The sequence below is a fragment of the Pelophylax lessonae genome, assembly GCF_965119305.1.
Source record: "Pelophylax lessonae genome assembly, chromosome: 2".
NCBI classification, from domain to species: Eukaryota; Metazoa; Chordata; class Amphibia; order Anura; family Ranidae; genus Pelophylax; species Pelophylax lessonae.
In genome coordinates, this window is record NC_138769.1 from 40309863 (window position 1) to 40329467 (window position 19605).

Sequence of the window (19605 nt, forward strand, 5' to 3'; positions counted from 1 at the left end):
CTGCCTGCATGCCCGAGCTAAGGGCAGATGGATTCCAGGACGTAAATGCTACAGGAATCATCTGCCCTTACTCAACATGGCCACTGCTACAAATGCTCGGGGTTTCCAAAGTGATTTCTCAGCAACATAAAGCAAGGAGACATGGATAGATGGGGGAGCTTGCTTTGAATATTAAAAATGATTAAAGTTTTTGATAATAATACAAAAAGAAGAAAAAATAAATCTTTAATAAATAGATATTGAAATATAAATATACATTTTTAGTTTGTGGTGCTCAGATACAGTTAAGTTTCACTTTATACCTCAGCACTATGATGTCAGAGATCTAATCCTCCTTAGCGTGTTATGAGTCTGTAGATTTGAACTGCTCCTTTGTGACGTTACCGACCCAGCATGCACAGGTCGATGATGTCACAAGGGGGCGGTGTCACTAGGTGATGTCGCCGGGGGCCCCCGCCCCTTAGCTATTTGAGAACTGTCAGACAGAGGAGCAGCCAGACGGCAGGAGCCTTCGATACAAACTGAGGTTTTGGGGTTTTTTGGGGGTTTTCTGGCGTGATTAACAATGGATCTACACCGGCGGACATTGTTTTTGTTTTTTTAAATTAAGGAAGCTGTCTTTTTTTTTACACATTTTTTGGTGAATGAGTAGGGATTCAGTGTACTTCATACTCATTCACAGGGCGGGATCTGGGGGCCCCCCTTTGGTGAAGGGGGCTTCCAGTTTCCGATAAGCCCCCTGCCTGCAGACCCCCACAACCAAAGGCCAGGGTTGTGGGGGAGAGGCCCTTGTCCTCCCACACCCAAAGCACCCCCAAAAGTTGAGGGCATGTGGCCTATTATGGTTCAGGAGGAAGAGGACCCCATGCTTTTTATTTCTTTTAATTTTGGTGTAGGCATTTCCCTCCAAATCCATCCAAGAGTCGGGTATGGATTTGGGGAGGACCCCATGGTGTTTTTTTCTTTCATCCAAGAGTCAGGTATGGATTTGGGGAGGACCCCATGGTGTTTTTTTCTTTCATCCAAGAGTCAGGTATGGATTTGGGGAGGACCCCATGGTGTTTTTTTCTTTCATCCAAGAGTCGGGTATGGATTTTGGGAGGACCCCATGGTGTTTTTTTCTTTCATCCAAGGGTCGGGTATGGATTTGGGGAGGACCCCATGGTGGTTTTGGGGAGGACCCCATGGTGGTTTGTTTTACATTTTTAGCATGGGGTCACCCTTAAAACCCATACCAGATCCATTGTATGGTTTGGGGGGGGTATATATGGTTTCGATTTTCGGATCGAATTTGTGTTCAAAACCGATCAGATGTACGATTCAGATACATCCCCATAGAAGGCAATGCGCCTGGAATGAGTATCTGAACCGCACCGCAGTGTTTAGAAAACGCACAGGACTCTTTTTAAATTTGCAGTAAATTCGCACTGCCGCTGCACCACATATATGTGAACCGGCTCCATAGAAAGCTGGTTTGATTCATATGTCTAGTGAATCAGATGCGGTTCAAAATGCATCTAATTTGCATATATGTAAACGCAGCCTTCGTCCTGACTAAAAACAGACAGCACTAGATGTCTCCTGTAATGCTGTTTCTTTTGTAGACAAGCCTCTTCTGTGTCTGCGATATTATTTAATACTGTAGTGGGGCCTGACTTACCCTGACTTTATAGCAAAGTCAGCTTCCACTTGACCTCTAGAACAGGGCTTTTTTTTTTGCTATTCAGCGCTGCGCTACTATAACTGGTAATTGTGCAGTAACGCAACACTGTACACAAATACATTTATAGCATTTTTTTTTTTTACATAAATAGAGCTAGGAGGAATTTTTTTTTTTTTTTGTCCACAAAAGAGGAATTACACTTTAACCACTTTACATCTGCCTGCAGTAATATTACTGCGGCAGAGTGGCTCGTTATCGTCTGACGACGTAGTACTACGTCGTCAGAAACTCCCCTTTCTCTGCGGCGCACGCGCGCCGCCGGAGGCTCGCTCCTGCTGTATTCAGTCACAGCGGGAGTCGGGCCAGGGGAGGAGCAGCGGCGATCGCCGCCGCTCTTCCCCGATCGTCAGGGATCTAGTGTGGAGATTCGCCTGCTTGTGTAAACAAAGCGGGCGGATCTCCTAAGTGACAGGCAGGGTCAAATTGCAGGGTTCAGCCTGAACCTGCGATCTGTCCCTGTGTCACATAGTCACCTCCCCCCACACACGTTAGTAAACACCAGGCATACATTAACCCCTCCCTCTCCAATAAAATTAACCCCTTCCCTGCCAGTGTCATTTTTACAGTAACAGTGCATATTTATAGCACTGATTACTGCAGTAATGTCACTGGTACCCCCAAAAGTGTCAAAAATGTCAGTCAAGGGTCCGATCTGTCCGCCGCAATGCCGCAAAAAAAATCGCAGATCGCCGCCATTACGCGTTAAAAAAAAAAAACACCAAAAATGACAGAAATCTTTCCCGTAGTTAGTAAACGCAATAACTTTTGCGCAAACCAATCAAAATACGCTTATTGTGAATTTTTTTACCAAACATGGGTAGCAGAAAACAAATTGGCCTAAAATGTAAAAAAATTTTGATTTTTACATTTTTTTGGGGGAATTTCATATAAAAAAAATGTGAAAAGCAGACGGATGATAGGAGTGGGGAGGGAGAAAGGAAGGGAGGGAAAGATACAAGGGGGAAGAATGTCTGGTAATGTAAACTTCCAGTCTCTCGGGGGGGGGGGGGGGGGGGGATGTCTCATCAAAGAATGTACTTGAAAATCAGAATCTAAGTAGGGGTCGTGATTGAAGCATAAGTCGCCGATAGTTTGAATCTTGTCCAATCCTGCCAAGTTGCAGCAAATTCTGAGTATCTATCATGGGCAATGCTGATCAATTCCTCCATTTGTTCAATGTGATTCAGACGCTTACACCACTCTTTGATGGAGGGAATTGTGGATGATTTCCAGTGACATGGGACACAGAGTTTAGCAGCAGTCACCATGTGCATAGCCAGTGATTTTCTATAACTCCCCCGCTGAGAAGTGGACCAATGCAGTAAGTATTGTGCTGGTGAGAAATCCATTACTCTCGAGGTTATTTCCTTGATCAGATCGTGTACTCTCCTCCAGTAGGGTTGGAGTAGCGAGCATGACCACCAAATATGGAGCATTGTACCCGGCTCTTTATCGCACCTCCAGCACATATTCGTAACATTCGGGAAGAATTTATGTAATCGGTCCGGTGTATGGTACCATCTGGAGAGTACCTTATATCCATTCTCCTGGATTGCTACGCTCACCGAAGAACATTGAATGTTGCGGCAAATCGAAGACCATTCCTCCTCAGTAAGGGAGAGGTCCAGATCTCTTGACCAGGATGCCACGAAAGAGGAGGATGAGAGAGGGGGAGGGGATAGAACAAGACGGTACAAGGCAGAAATTACATGCCTCTGGGGCTTATCCTTCCCTCCCCTCCCCTCCCAGCCCCTCCTTCCCTTCTCCATGAGTGGCGGACATCCGATTCTTAACATCCTTCCGAGCCATACTGGATCCATAACATCCTTATACTGATTACTGCCAGTCCACACATTCTAGAGCTCCATAGTAAGGTTGCCTTCATACATAGGCTCCTTAAGAAGCTCCCCGCTGACACACAACAACCTGGCTAAACCTCATTGATACTACCTATGTGCTTACGACCTATATGTTTCAATAATAGCTACATGCTTTTATGGTACCAGTATTATACCTGTATAGACTGTTCCTAACCAGTAGTGGTATTTGTTTCCAGGCTAGTGTATTTTGAGCTGTAACACAGACTTTTTCTCAGGTAATCATTGCTTCACGGTCTTTAGTATGGCTCAAGCCGCACTGATGTCTTCCCTTTTCTTTCCTCTTTCTTTTCTTTCTTTTCCCTTTCTGTGCCCTCTTTATCCTTTATCTCTCTATCCTTGAAGCCTTTTTGTCTGCTTGATATGAAGAGTTAGGAGGAGAAAGAGAAGAAGAAAAAAAAAAAAGAAAAATATAGAGAAATATGTTTCCTAGCATTGATATTGTGTGACTTTCTGTATCCTGTATAATTTGCTTTTCAATAAAAATTTTTATGGAAAAAAAAAAAAAAAAAAATGTGAAAAATATTGTTATTTTTGCAAAATTGACGCTCTTTTTTTGTTTATAGCGCGTGATCAAAAAATTGCACAGGTGATCAAATACCACCAAAAGAAAGCTCTGTTTGTGGGAAAAAAAGGACGTCAAATTCGTTTAGGTACAGCGCCGCACGACCGCGCAATTGTCCGTTAAATTCACGCAGTGCCGAATCGCAAAATACCCCCTGGTCGTTTAGCAGCCAAATCCTCCGGGGCTTAAGTGGTTAAGGAAAGCTCTGGAAATATTAGTTTGTTCTATCATCGGTTTGTAAAAGGGGAAGTTTAGTTTTATTTACCAAAAGAAACAGAATAATCAGCCCTACCTTTGCACTTCTGTAGAGATTGGGGAACTGCTCGAAATGCTTTGAAGCGATGTTGTCGAAATATTTTTGGACCAGGTCTAAGAAAAAGAAAAACAGAAAAGAGAACTGTAAAAAAAGAACACTGTAACTAAGAGATAGTATATTAATTAAAGAGTCTCTTCATTTCTGTTGTGGATGCCTCAGTTTTAATAAAAGCGAAGTGCAGCCATAGCTCATTTGGCTGTCCTTCTCCTGTGTTTTACAGGAATGCAGTTCATTCTCTACTTCTATGACCATTTTTCAGCAGACAGCGGGCTGAAGCCTGTTGTCAGCTGTTGTGACATAGCTGATCCAGGCTGGGGCAAGATTGCGACAACATGGATCCGCCCACAACCCTTGACCGGTACCTGGGTCAACCTCTCAGCGATCCGCTCCACCCCCTCCACAGTCCAGCGCCCCCGTAAGCACAGGGGGGGGCACAGCAGAGAGCGGTGACTGACATTCTCCAGCTCTCCTTTTGGAGCTCTGAGAACCGAGCGATCTGCAGTGTTTGATTGCTCTGTTCTCAGTGTTAGAGGCGGTGAGGGACAGATGCTGCATCCACCTAGGTAAGCAAAGCTGGGACAAGGGGTGGGCAGCAGGGTCGGCTGTCCTGGGCACTGCGGCATCATGTGAGGTTTGGGGCACCACAAGGACATGGGGGGAGGGGACTTGTGTTGGAGGGGGAATTTGTGGGTTGCGGCAGGAGGTAAGTATTGTTCTAGGAGGGGAAATTTGGGGAGGTGCGCTAGTGGTGGTTTGTGGTCATTTGTGTTGAGAGGGGAGATGGGAGAAGAGGATTTGTGCAAGGGTGGGGGACTTGGGGGGTTTGTGCTTGAAAAGGTAATATGGCGGGTGGAATGTTTTTGGGGAGGGGGATTTGTGCTAGTAGGGATGATTGGGGGGCATTTGTGCTTGAGGGGAATTTTTTTATTGGGGGGGGGGGGGGTGGTTGAGCTAGGGAGGGGGATTTGGGGAGTTTGTGCTAGAAAAGGTAATATGGTGGGAGGGGATTTTTGCTACGTGGGAATTTTTTTGGGGAGGGGGGGATTTGAGCTAGGGAGGGAGATTTGGGGGGTTTGCGCTAGAAAAGTTAATATGGTGGGAGGGGATTTTTGCTAGGAGGGGATTGTTTTCGGGAGGGGGATTTGTGCTATTAGGAATGATTGGGGGGCATTTGTGCTAGGAGGGGACATTTGGGGGGGGGGGTATTTGGGGGGGTGATGCTAGAAAAGGTAATATGGTGGAAGGGGGATTTTTGCTAGGAGGGGAATTATTTTTGGGAGGTGGATTTCTGCTATTAGGGATGATTGGGGGGGGGGGGGAATTTGTGCTAGGAGGGGAAACTTGGGGGGGGGTATTTGGGGGGGGGGGGGGTTGTGCTTGAAAAGGTAATATGGTGGAAGGGGGATTTTTGCTAGGAGGGGAATTTTTTTGGGAGGTGGATTTCTGCTATTAGGGATGATTGGGGGGGGGGGGGGGGGCATTTGTGCTAGGGAGGGAAATTTGGGGGGGGGGGCGGGGGATTTGAGCTAGGGAGGGGGATTTGGGAGGTTTTTGCTAGAAAAGGTATGGTGGGAGGGGAATTTTTTTGGGAGGGGGATTTGTACTATCAGGGATGATTGGGGGGCATTTGTGCTAGGAGGGAAATTTTTTTGGGGGGGGGGGGATTTCAGCTAGGGAGGGAGATTTGGGGGGTTTGCGCTAGAATAGTTAATATGGTTGGAGGGGATTTTTGCTAGGAGGGGATTGTTTTTGGGAGGGGGATTTGTGCTATTAGGGATGATTGGGGGGCATTTGTGCTAGGAGGGGAAATTTGGGGGGGGGATTTTGGGGGGGTTTGTGCTAGAAAAGGTAATATGGTGGAAGGGTTGATTTTTGCTAGGAGGGGATTTTTTTGGGATGCAGATTTCTGCTATTAGGGATGATTGGGGGGGGGGGGGGGGTCATTTGTGCTAGGGGGGGAAATTTGGGGGGGGAGGGGGATTTGGGAGGTTTTTGCTAGAAAAGGTAATATGGTGGGAAGGGAATTTTTTTGTGAGGGGGATTTGTGCTATTAGGGATGATTGGGGGGCATTTCTGCTAGGAGGGGAAATTTGGGGGGGGGGGGGGGTGGGTATTTGGGGGGGTGATGCTAGAAAAGGTAATATGGTGGAAGGGGGATTTTTGCTAGGAGGGGAATTCTTTTTGGGAGGTGGATTTCTGCTATTAGGGATGATTGGGGGGGGGGGGGGGGGGAATTTGTGCTAGGAGGGGAAACTTGGGGGGGGGGGGGGGGTTGTGCTTGAAAAGGTAATATGATGGAAGGGGGATTTTTGCTAGGAGGGGAATTTTTTTGGGAGGTGGATTTCTGCTATTAGGGATGATTGGGGGGGGGGGCATTTGTGCTAGGGGGGGACATTTTGGGGGGGGGGGGGTGGGGGATTTGAGCTAGGGAGGGGGATTTGGGAGGTTTTTGCTAGAAAAGGTATGGTGGGAGGGGAATTCTTTTGGGAGGGGGATTTGTGCTATCAGGGATGATTGGGGGGCATTTGTGCTAGGAGGGAAATTTTTTTTGGGGGGGGGGATTTCAGCTAGGGAGGGAGATTTGGGGGGTTTGCGCTAGAATAGTTAATATGGTTGGAGGGGATTTTTGCTAGGAGGGAATTGTTTTTGGGAGGGGGATTTGTGCTATTAGGGATGATTGGGGGGCATTTGTGCTAGGAGGGGAAATTGGGGGGGGGGGGGGGATTTGGGGGGTTTGTGCTAGAAAAGGTAATATGGTGGAAGGGTTGATTTTTGCTAGGAGGGGATTTTTTTTGGGATGCAGATTTCTGCTATTAGGGATGATTGGGGGGGGGGGGGGTCATTTGTGCTAGGGGGGGAAATTTGGGGGGGAGGGGGATTTGGGAGGTTTTTGCTAGAAAAGGTAATATGGTGGGAAGGGAATTTTTTTGTGAAGGGGATTTGTGCTATTAGGGATGATTGGGGGGCATATGTGCTAGGAAGGGAAATTTAGGGGGGGGGGGTGCTAGGATGGGGGATTTGGAGAAGGAGAGGATTTGTGCTCGGAGGGGAAATTTGAGGGGCAGAGGATTCGTGTTTTGGGGGGGTTAAAGTGATCCTATCACCAGTCTAATGCAGCAACCTTCAGGAGTTCTACAAGCTTAGAGGAATAGAAATCTTGCAATCTTGTATGGCTTTCATTCATATTTATGAATGGAATATGTTTTACCTGTCTGCTGAAAGCTAAAACACCTTGACTAATACAATTGCATTGTTGTTCAAAGCAGGGGTGTAACTGCAGACCATGGGGCCCCATAGCAAAATTTAAAAAAGGCCCCCAAGAACCTTTCTGCTGTCATTGATCTTAAAGTATAACAAAAGGCAAAACATTTTTTATTTCTTTAGTTTTGGATAGAGTAGAGAGGGATTAGAACCCCTGTCAGTTTTTATTGCTATCTGTGCCTCTATTATCCACTTCAGCCCCGGAAGGTTTTACCCCCTTATTGACCAGGCCATGTTTTGCGATTCGGCACTGCGTTATTTTACCTGACAATTGCGCAGACATGCGTCGCTGTACCCAAATAAAATCGATGTCCTTTTTTTTCCCACAAACAGAGCTTTCTTTTGGTGGTATTTGATCACCTGTGCGATTTTTATATTTTGCGCTATAAACAAAAAAAGAGCGACAATTCTGGAAAAAAAAAATACAATATTTTTCACATTCTTCTATATACCATTCCCAATAAAAAAATTAAAAATCTAATTTTTTCATTATTTTAGGCCAATTTGTTTTCTGATACATATTTTTGGTAAAAAAAATCCCAAAAAAAGCGTATTTTGATTGGTTTGCGCAAAAGTTATCGCGTCTACAAACTAGGGGAAAGATTTATGTCATTTTTATTTATTAATTTTTTACTAGTAATGGCGGCGTTCAGATATTTTATAGCGGGACTGCGAATTTGCGGAGGACAGATCGGACATCTGACATTTTTGACACTTTTGGGGCAACCAGTGACATCACTACAGTAGTCCGTGCTAAAAATATGCACTGTTACTGTACTAATGACACTGGCAGGGAAGGGGTTAACTCAGGGGTGACCAAAGGGTTAAATGTGAGCCTAGGGGGTGTTTTCTAACTGAGAGGGATGGGCTTATGGAATCAACACAGAGGCCTGTGATCCTAAATCGAAGGAACACAGGCGCTCTGTGCTGATTCCTGAGAGAACAACGGTCTGCTGTGTTAACAACAGCAGGCCGCCGTTCTCTCTCCATGAGGAGCGATCGCTGCCGCCAGGCCCCTTGAATCAGCTTCCTAGCTGGCTAATGGGGGTGCATGCACTGCCAGAGGATCGCTCCCGCAGGTACGGCGATTTGTGCAGCTGAGCCAGCCTGCCGCAGTATATATGCGGTGGGCGGTCGGCAAGTAGTTAATATAAAGCATGTATATACACTGGGAGGGGTAGCAGGAGACCTGTCAGTATAGTCAATACATTACCAGGAAACAATACTATGGACAGAAGTTCTCAGGGCACACGAGGGCATCAGTTCATAGAGTTAAAGTGGTTGTAAACCCTCATGTATACCCAGTGAAGCGACTGGCCTCAGGTGATACACAGAAATGAAACCCATCCTCCTACGTCAATTGTACCTGTTTATCTACAGCCTTCTTTTCCCTACATCCATGCAAAGTGCAGAATTCACACAGGATCTCTCAGCTCTGCAAAGCAGGAGGCGGGGAACTGAAGTTACATCAGTGAGGAGAGCTCTGAGAGCTGATTGGAGGGAAGGGACACACCCCCCTTCATACAGCACACAGGAACAGAGCTGAGGCTGTCAATCACCTAGAGGTCCCTCCCCTGTCACCATTTTCCTCTGGAGTAAAACAAGTACACACTATAGAGAGATATGCTTTGTTCATATTTTATGTCTGAGAAAGGAGATACAATAAGACACGTGGCCACTCACTAAAACTAGAGGAAAGGCGGTTTAACCTTAAAGTGCGTAGGGGGTTCTTCACTGTAAGAGCAGTAAGGATGTGGAATTCTCTTCCACAAGCAGTGATATCAGCAGGGAGCAATGATAGTTTCAAAAAACTATTAGATGGACACCTTAAAGACCACAACATACAGGGGTATACAATGTACAACATACAGGGGTATACAATGTACGGTTAAAAGCAAACACACACATCATAGGTTGAACTGGATGGACTGATGTCTTTTTTCAACCTCACTAACTATGTAACTATGAGGTTTACAACCACTTTAACCACTTGTCATCTGCCCCATAGCAGTTTTATTGCTACAGGACGCCTCTCCTGTGCATACTCACATTTATATACAGTATATATATACATACATGATTCTGCACTTCAGCCCACGCGGGGGGGGGGCTCATGCATGCCGCCAGCGGGTCGCTTTTGCTGTGATTATTCACTGGATGTCTGCCGGCACCGGTCAATCGTCGGGAATACACACAGAACTGAGATCTTCCTATGTAAACAAGGCAGATCTCTGTTCTGACAGAGGGGAAGGAACAGATTTCATGTTTCTGCAAAGCAGGAAACATAATTCATCTCTTCTCCTAGTAAAAGCACCTAAACACAGCACACAAAAACACTGGCAAGGCACACAGTTAACCCTTTGATTGCCCTAGATGTTTAACTCCTTCCTAGCCAGTGTCATTAGTACAGGGACAGTGAATATTGTAAGCACTGATCACTGTATTAGTGTCACTGGTTCCTGCAAAGTGTCAAAAGTGTCCGATTGTCCGCCGCAATATCGCAGTCCTGCTATAAGTCGCTGATCGTCGCCATTACTAGTATAAAAATAAATAAAAATTCCATAAATATATTCCATTGTTTGTAGACAATGTTCGCCTAAACCAATCAATATACGCTTATTGGGATTTTCTTTTTACCGAAAACATGTAGCAGAATACATATTGGCCAAAATTTAGGAAATACATTAAATTTTTTTAATTTTTTTACTGGATAGGTTCTTTAGCAGACAGTAAAAAAATATTGGTTTTGTTTATAAAATTGTCAGGTTTTTTGGTTTATAGTGCAAAACATAAAAAATGCAGAGGTGATCAAATACCACCAAAAGAAAGCTCTATTTGTAGGGAAATAATGACATAAATTTTATTTGGGTACAGTGTCGCACGGCCGTGCAATTGTCAGTCAAAGTAATGCTGCATAAAATGGCCTGGTCATGAAGGGGGTGTAAATCTGGTGGAGATTAACCACTTAAGGACTGCCGGCCGCAGAAATACTGTGGCAGCCTGGCCCTCCTGCGCGAACCGCCGTAGGTATACGTCGGTCGCGTGACTGCAGCTAGGGGGCGAACACGCGCTGCCCGCGGCGTGCTTCCGCCCTCACTCGGCAGCGGGGACTTTGGTGCATGGGGCAGGCGGCTCCGATTGCCGCCTTACACCCGCAATCGTTCCCCGCTGAGAGAGAAGAACAGTCAGCTGTTGTAAATACAGCCAGGGCCGTTGCAAGGATTTTTGACACCCTAGGCAAAACTTAATTTTGCTGACCCCATTGGCTCCGCCCCTGACTCCACCCCTTTGTCAGTGTTAAATGGTTTTATTCAACCCTCTAACTGCTACATCTGCAAGACGGCTTGTTCTTTTAAAAAACAATTGACTTACTAGCAGGATCAGTATGTGAAAACAAAAGCGAGAAAACCTAAAAGCAAGAAAGAAAACTAATGCAGCCACCCATCTAAGATTGCCGACCGCCCGCCACAGTTTTACTCACTGCTGTTGGTGCGCTCCCCTACTAAGCAGCAGGGAAGCCAATCCACGGGACAGGCGGCCGTGATTGCCACCTGACACCCGTGATCGTTCCCCACTGAGAGAGAAGAGCGGTCAGCTGTTGTAAACACAGCCGACCGTTCTTCTCCCTGGAATGATCAGTGAGCGCCTGTGATCCTTCTAAATAGGATCGCATGTCTCTGTGGTCATTTCACAAGTCCAACCCCCATACAGTTAGAATCACTCCCCTAGGCTCACATTTAACCCTTTGATCACCCCTGGGTTAACCCCTTCCCTGCCAATGGCATTATTACAGTAACAGTGCATATTTTTAGCACTGATTACGGTAGTAATGTCACTGGTCCGCCCAAAAGTGTCAAAAATGTAAGTTAGGGGTCCAATCTGTCCGCCGCAATGTCGCAGTCCCGCTATAAATCGCAGATCGCCGCCATTACTTAAAAAAAAAAAAAAACAATAAAAATTACATAAATCTTTCCCTACTTAGTAGACGCAATAACTTTTGCGCAAACCAATCAAAATACGCGTATTGCGATTTTTTTTTTTTTACCAAAAATATGTAGCAGAAAACAAATTGGCCTAAAATGTTAAAAAATTGGGATTTTTTTTGGGAATGTTATATAGCAGAATGTGAAAAATATTGTTTTTTTTTTTTTTTTCAGAATTGTCGCTCTATTTTTGTTTATAGCGCAAAAATAAAAATTGCATAGGTGATCAAATACCACCAAAAGAAAGCTCTATTTGTGGGAAAAAAGGACATCAATTTTATTTGGGTACAGTTTTGCACGACTGTGCAAATGTTGGTTAAAATAACGCAGTGCCGAATCGCAAAATATGGCCCGGTCATTAGGGGGAAAATCTTCCGGTCCAGAAGTGGTTAAAGGATGTATTCGTTTTTAAAAAAATGACTGTGCGAATGCACCAGCTTTTGTACAGCCATTACAAAAAATTACAAATAATCCCTGTAATGTGTCTAATACTGTATGTGTATTTCTACGATCATCAGCGCCATCTAGTGGCCACAATGTGGCATTTGCTGAAAAATACTGCATTATGGCCTCTAGAACTCCCAGCAACAGGATCCCTAAAATATGGAGAAAAAATTCTCACCTACTTCCACCTGTTGATTTCTTGCTGGCTTAATAAGTGAGCTGTTGCTCTTTGTTGATGGAATTATTGTAAGGATGTAAGTTACTAGAGAGAGACTGACAGCTCGCTCACATAGCTAGCAAGGGAGCCACAGGAGCGTATTTCTCTTACCCTCTTTTCCCCTCTATAAGGAGAACGTATCAACAACAGGATCACTGGTGTGAAATGAGCCTTTGAAGGAAAGGTTTTTGAGAAAAGCGATTCCTACTTCACCAGGCAACACATTCAATGTGAGATCAAAGGTCTCATTCCCATCAGTAAACAGGACTGTGTTCCTACCAGTTATTTCATTCAGCTTCCTAATCGCTGGTTCTTCGTATGTCTGGATTTGCTTCTTGGCCATATTTTCAAATGTTCTGAAATTTACAAAGCCGGTCATCTCTCGGCCTCGGTGCTGCTCCTCATAGATCTTTATGTCATCTCTTAGGTCCTCAGCATCTGAAAATAAAGTACAGTCGCAGATTGTTCTTCTCTTAATCTCAATAAAAATCATTGAACAAAGTTTTACATTAATGTGAATAATATATATCATGTGGGCTAAACTATTTCTAAGGTACAAAAGTATTAATCCTCTTGGGGGGGGGATTGTGTAGGCAATATTGTAATCTACAAAAGACTACTCTAAATAAAATATGATAAAGTTTATAACATTGATCAATATGATTGGAAGTAAGTTATAAATGTACTCCTTCCTTATGTAGAAATAAGAGATCACTATTTCAATGATGAACCAATGTATCTATGACTGTTGTATTTACAGAGTGGTGAATTGTTCCTTGAAAAAGACATCATTTATCCGTTGAAACGCGTTGGAAATCCAGTGTTACTTCAGCATCCACGACAATCATGCGACATGGATGGCAACAAATAACAGCTGGAATCACCACATTCCTAGTCATAGGTCTATGGTTTTAGCTTGATGCAAACCTTTTTATAATGTCATACTTGGTTCTATATTGTCATGTCCAATTGCTTTGAGGCTTTCAATTAGGGATCGACCGATTATTGGCAAGGCCGATATATCGAGGGATGATATGCACTTTCCCCAATATATCGGAATCAGCCCCTGAGGTTACCGATATTGCCGATATTTCGGGAACGTGCTTGTACCGGAGTGATGCCTGCAGTTAGAGGCATCACCCCGGTACCGCCGTCCATAGCCGACGGTCGGCTGTCTTGTAATGACAACCGATGCGGCTGAGAAGCCGCTCGGCTGTCATTACAAGGAGCAGGAGGGGACGTCGCCTCCCACCGCCTTCCCCGGCTCGCCCGGGTCTCCTGTCCCACCGGGAGACCCGGGCAACCAGCCTGCACGGTCTCCATGCAAAAACCCGGAAGTGATGTCATGACATCACTTCCAGGTACTCGGCGCCAGATTTAAAAAAATGACAGCATTCAAAAACAGCAAAACTTGGCGTTTTTATGTGCAGAGGAGGACCCCCCAGATCCCTCCACAAGAGTAGCTGTCAAGTAAAAAAAATAAATACATTTTTAAATGTACGAAAATATCGGCCGATTCCGATACGCGATGACCAAAATATCGGTATTGGCAATGAAAAAAAGATATTGGGCGATCACTACTTTCAGTAGTCTCCTTTTATGGTTTTTGTATCCAATAAATTTATCATATTTTATTTATAGTAGTCTTTTGTAGCTACAATATTGCCAACACAATCCCCCCCCCCCCCCAAGAAGATCAACACTTTTGTAATTATGGGATGATGGTAATACTTACCCGGGGGCCTAGAGATTCCACAATCTCTTGAACTATTTCTAAGGTAACCACAGTGCCAAATGGCAAGTTCTTTGTGTTGCCTTTGTTACTTTTAAAATGATTGTAAACCCGTCTTTCTTTTTTTAATAACAAATATGTCCTGCTTATCTTCTCTGTGCAATGGTCTTCCTGGTCCCCCCCCCCCCCCCCTGCCAAATGCCCACCATAGCAAGCCGCTTGCTTTGAAGCAGTGTTAATTTTGTCGACTAAAACCGACTAAAATGTTTTTGTCGACTAAAACAATTTTAGTCGACTAAAATATGACTAAAACTAAAACAATTCAGATGACTAAAATACGACTAAAACTAAAATGGCATTTTAGTCTTAAGACTAAAACACGACTAAAACTAAAATGGCATTTTAGTCAAAAGACTATAACTAAAACTAAATCGAAATTTGCTGCCAAAATTAACACTGGTGCATGCTCAAAGCTTAATACCATAAATAATAACATATTCGATTTTTCACTCCAGGACCAGCAGTAGTATATAATGAGTTTGAAAATTGTAGAGAAATGCTTAAATAATGCATTACAAATTACAATTGAACTACACCCATTCCATTATAGATGACTAAAATGAGTTTTAGTCAACTAAAATGTAGGACGTTTTAGTCGACTAAAATGTACTGGAGTTTTAGTCGACTAAATACGACTAAAACTAAAACACTTGCAGAAGACTAAAATGGGACTAAAACTAAAATGCAATTTTAGTCCTAAGACTAAGACTACAACTAAATTGAAATTTGCTGCCAAAATTAACACTGCTTTGAAGGGACTTATGCAGGCTTGCTCCCAAACCCTGTGTATCCATTGAAACACCGAGATTGGCTTGGCCCCACCCCCTGCTCCCTCTTCACTGGCTGTGATTGATAGCAGCTCCTGCTGCTCTCTCTGAGCCTATTAGGAGGGAGAGAGCAGAGAGAGTGGCTGCTCTAGTGCACAGCGCTGGATCAAGATTGGGCTCAGGTAAGTTCAAGGAGGGGGGGTTCACTCAGTAGGTTTTTTTTTTTTTCTTTTTTTTTACCTGAATGTAGAGAATGCATTCAGGTAAAAAAAAAAATATAATGTAGAACCACTTTAAGACCTATCCCTTTGCCCCTGTGAAGCCCCCTAGGATGAACATGGGCCTTAACTTTTCTTCCTGGTAAAACGTCCTGGTAAAACTACTAGAGCGTGTGAACAGAAGACCAGGTTGCAGCCTTACAAATCTCACAAGCAGGTGCCTGATGCTGAAAAAAACCAAAGATGAACTCGCTGATCTAGGAGAATAGGTTTGAATGATGAGTCATCTAACCCACTTAGCAATAGGGGAAGGAGAGGCATACTGTCTCTTACAGGGAACTTCAGAAATGACCGAAAGGGAGTCATTCCATCGGAAAGAAGCCACAACCAAGAAATAAACTTGAACAGCTCGCAGCACATGAAAACAATAGATTGATATCCTCTTGGGATGAACCAGTGCAGGGCAGAGAGATGGAAGGATGATGTCCTCATTAAGAAGAAAGGAAATGTCCACTTTAAGGAGAAAGGAGGCCTGAAGACAACATGTGTAGGACCAGAAAAGGTTCTTACATGATTATGCCACTAGCTAAAAAACTTACTTTGCACATGTGATGCATTGCTAACAAGGAAAGCTACCTTGTGAGTGAGAGTAGACAGAGGAATCTCTCCTATAGGTTTAAAGTTGCTTTTAAAGGGCCAACAGAGCCAAGTTGAGATTCTATGTATTGGGGGAACTATGTGAGTGACACCCTGGATGAATGCTTTCATTATAGGAGATGCAAGTGGCCTGTGAAGAATTGGAAGGGCAGAGATCTGGTGGTACTCAAAGCTAAAGGTTGATCCAGACCCGGCTGTGCACTTTGCATGTTGCTAGTCAAGAGTATTTCATTTATGGGATGTAGGTTCCTAGCCTAGCTTTCTTGTCTCTTTCCTCTCTTATTTCCAATTTCTCCTTTCTTCCTTTTTTTTTTTTCCATAATTCATCAGGTACATGTTTAAAGTACAAGTGGCATTTGAGTGACCCCTCCTTACTGAGCCTCTCCCCCAATGGGGTTGGCAGTCTAATTTTATGTATCGTTCCTGAATTTCGCTGGATTCTTCTAGGTGTATAGTTCACCTGAAACTTCATGTTTGGGTCTTATGAGAATTATGCTATGCAGGGCTTTTTTTCTCAGAGAATAGGTGCAGGAACTCCCCCTTCTAAGTTATTTTGTGTCTCCGCCCCCTACCCACCTCTGAGCACTAACCCTTGGTTCCACCCCTACCCACCTCTGAGCACTAACCCTTGGTTCCACCCCTACCCACCTCTGAGCACTAACCCTTGGTTCCACCCCTACCCACCTCTGAGCACTAACCCTTGGTTCCACCCCTAAGCACTAACCCTTGGTTCCACCCCTACCCACCTCTGAGCACTAACCCTTGGTTCCACCCCTACCCACCTCTGAGCACTGACACTTGGTTCCACCCCTACCCACCTCTGAGCACTAACCCTTGGTTCCACCCCTAAGCACTAACCCTTGGTTCCACCCCTACCCACCTCTGAGCACTAACCCTTGGTTCCACCCCTACCCACCTCTGAGCACTGACACTTGGTTCCACCCCTACCCACCTCTGAGCACTGACACTTGGTTCCACCCCTACCCACCTCTGAGCACTAACCCTTGGTTCCACCCCTACCCACCTCTGAGCACTAACCCTTGGTTCCACCCCTACCCACCTCCGAGCACTGAACCTTGGTTCCACCCCCTACCCAGCTTCCAGTACAGACTCTTTTAGAGAATATAGAGCCAAGTATAATTTTGTAGTGGAATGTATGGAATTAGGTTATGATAACAAGAAAAGCAATAAAATAGATCCCCCACAGCAGCAGCAAAAGATCTCCCAGCAGCCAGCATCAATAGACTCTCTAGCAGCCAGCAACAGTAGACCCCTCCCTAAACAGTAGATCCCTTCCAGCAACAAGTAACCCTCAGTATCAAAAGATCCTCCACCAGCAACAATAGATTGCCATGCAAAAATAGATCCCCTCCAGCAACAAAAGATCTCCCAGCAGCCAGCATCAGTAGACCCTCCAGCACCCATTGGAGGTGCCGGAACTGCGTTCCCCCGCGTTCCTGCTGAAAAAAAGCCCTGATGCTATGTCTTTTATACTCTAGGTATGGCTTTCAACGTCACACACTATATTTTTATTTGTGACTTTGCCTGGCCTGATGTTTGTCCCCATTTTTTATAAGTGGGGAATTAGTTATTTTCTTTTTCACCTTATTTCTATTATGCTTTTGTTATATATTATGCGGTTTCTGATTAGAAATGATATTCAACTATAAATTTCTTGCCTAGCACCATACGAAATACTCTTTGCAAGTGCGATGCTAGCAGTGTTGGGGTAGTTACTCAAAAAATTTAACTAGTTACTAGTTACTTCTGTAAATTGTAACAAGATTACTTTACTAGTTACTGCATTTGAAAAGTAACTTCACTACTTATTACTTTACTTTACTTTTGAAAAAAAATATGAACAAATTCCAATGCGCATATTTATTTGTAGTGCACAAAAAAACAATACAATATTTATTGTTTTATTTATATATATATATATGACCCCAGCGTGCCCCCTTTCAATGCCAGAGTGACCACAGCGTGCTCCCTTTCAATGCCAGACTGACCACAACGTGCCCCCTTTCAATGCCAGAGTGACCACAGCGTGCTCCCTTTCAATGCCAGAGTGACCACAGCGTGCCCCCTTTCAATGCCAGACTGACCACAACGTGCCCCCTTTCAATGCCAGAGTGACCACAGTGTGGCCCCTTTCAATGCCAGAGTGACCACAACGTGCCCCCTTTCAATTCCAGAGTGACCACAGCGTGCCCCCTTTCAATGCCAGAGTGACCAGTGCACTTACCTGCAGTGGCGGGCGTCTTCTCCTCAGTCCTCCCGCCTCCCCTGAGTCCTCGGCCACACGATCCCCCGCTCTCCTCAGTCCTCCCGCCACCTCCGAGTCCTCGGCCACACGATCCCCCGCTCTCCTCAGTCCTCCCGCCTCCCGGCTTGGGTAACGCAGGAAAGCGATTTACTCAAGCCGAGTAAAGTAACATAGTTACAAATGTGATGAATGTTACGTTACTAAGTTACCAAAAAAAGTAATGTATTTAACATAACGCGTTACATTGTAACTCGTTACCCCCAACAATGGATGCTAGATAGGCTGTTATCTTGTAGGACCTCAGTTTCAACATCCAATCAGATAAAATGAGTAAACCATGAAGCACAGTGGTAAGTTGATCTTTAGAACAGAATATCCCATGTAGAGTTTGCAAAGAGTCTGATGAGATCTGAGTACACCATTCACCTGAGCCTGTTCAGTACCGTGAGTAGCACAGAAAAGCCCCCCATTTTGATTCTGTGAGACAGATGAGGAAGAGGCCTCAGAGGTGGAAAGATGTAGTTTGAGTTGAACTGATCCCACAGGAGTCACCAGACCATCCCCTGCTATGGCTAAGAAACCAAACAAAATATGGTGAATGAACCACCTTTCTCCTGCGCTCAGAAAACAAGGCCCCCCGACTGCCCTTCCCATGGGACTTTACAAGTGGCGTCTCGGATGGCTACGGTCTTGCTGCCCTAAAGGACTGAGGTAGTCTAACAGTATTGCAAACAAAAAACACAAAAAAAGGTCGCACCGACCTAGCGCATTATCCTCAATATTGGCTTTATTGTTATAACATAAAAATGGCTACTCACAAACGCAGGTGAAAATCAATCATATCGGACTCAAAAACTTGAGTGTCAGAAGTAGTCCATACGTATATCCATTGTCCTATTAGGATGACGGTTGACGCGTTTCGAGGCATTCGCCTCTTCCTCAGAGCCACCTAATAGGACAATGGATATTCATATGGACTACTTCTGACACTCAAGTTTTTGAGTCCGATATGATTGATTTTCACCTGCGTTTGGTAGTAGTTATTTTATGTTATAACAATAAAGCCAATATTGAGGATAATGCGCTAGGTCGGTGCGCCCTTTTTTTTGTGTTTTTTGTTTATGGCTAAGAAACGGTTGGATCCACAACAGGAAAGGCCCACTTTCTAAGAAACTCCTTCTCAACAGGCTACTGCTAAACAAAATGCTTAGGTGGGTTAACCAACTTGTCCTGATTAGGCCAGTCACCGTACAACACAGCCTTCAGTAACAAAAGGTTTTGACAGGTTTGGATTTTCAGTGGGAGCCCAGACTGGTGACCTCAGAGAATTCAGACACAGGTTGAGAGAGAGCCACTGAGGAGAAGGAAGTATTGGTATTGGTATTGGACTAGCTAAAATACTGCAGCAACAGTATTTCTATTTTAATAATAAAAAACGCGGGAGAAGGAGGTCCTTTGGAGGAACGGGGTGGCAGATGAAGGGGGTGGCCAAAAAGCTGAGGTTCCATTTTAACAAAGT

The 19605-nt window shown here is 44.5% G+C and overlaps 1 protein-coding gene across 1 annotated transcript in view; it reads right to left on the reverse strand.

Moving 5' to 3' along the window:
• The window catches only part of LOC309546147 (interferon-induced GTP-binding protein Mx-like), a 120817-nt gene that overhangs the window by 6476 nt on the left and 94736 nt on the right, over positions 1–19605 (reverse strand). The window contains exons 11-12 of the mRNA XM_082245686.1: positions 12666–12824; positions 4458–4534 (exon numbers count right to left, since the gene is read on the reverse strand). Of these exons, the coding sequence (XP_082101812.1) occupies positions 4458–4534; positions 12666–12824 (236 nt within the window). The remainder of the gene's footprint in view (positions 1–4457; positions 4535–12665; positions 12825–19605) is intronic.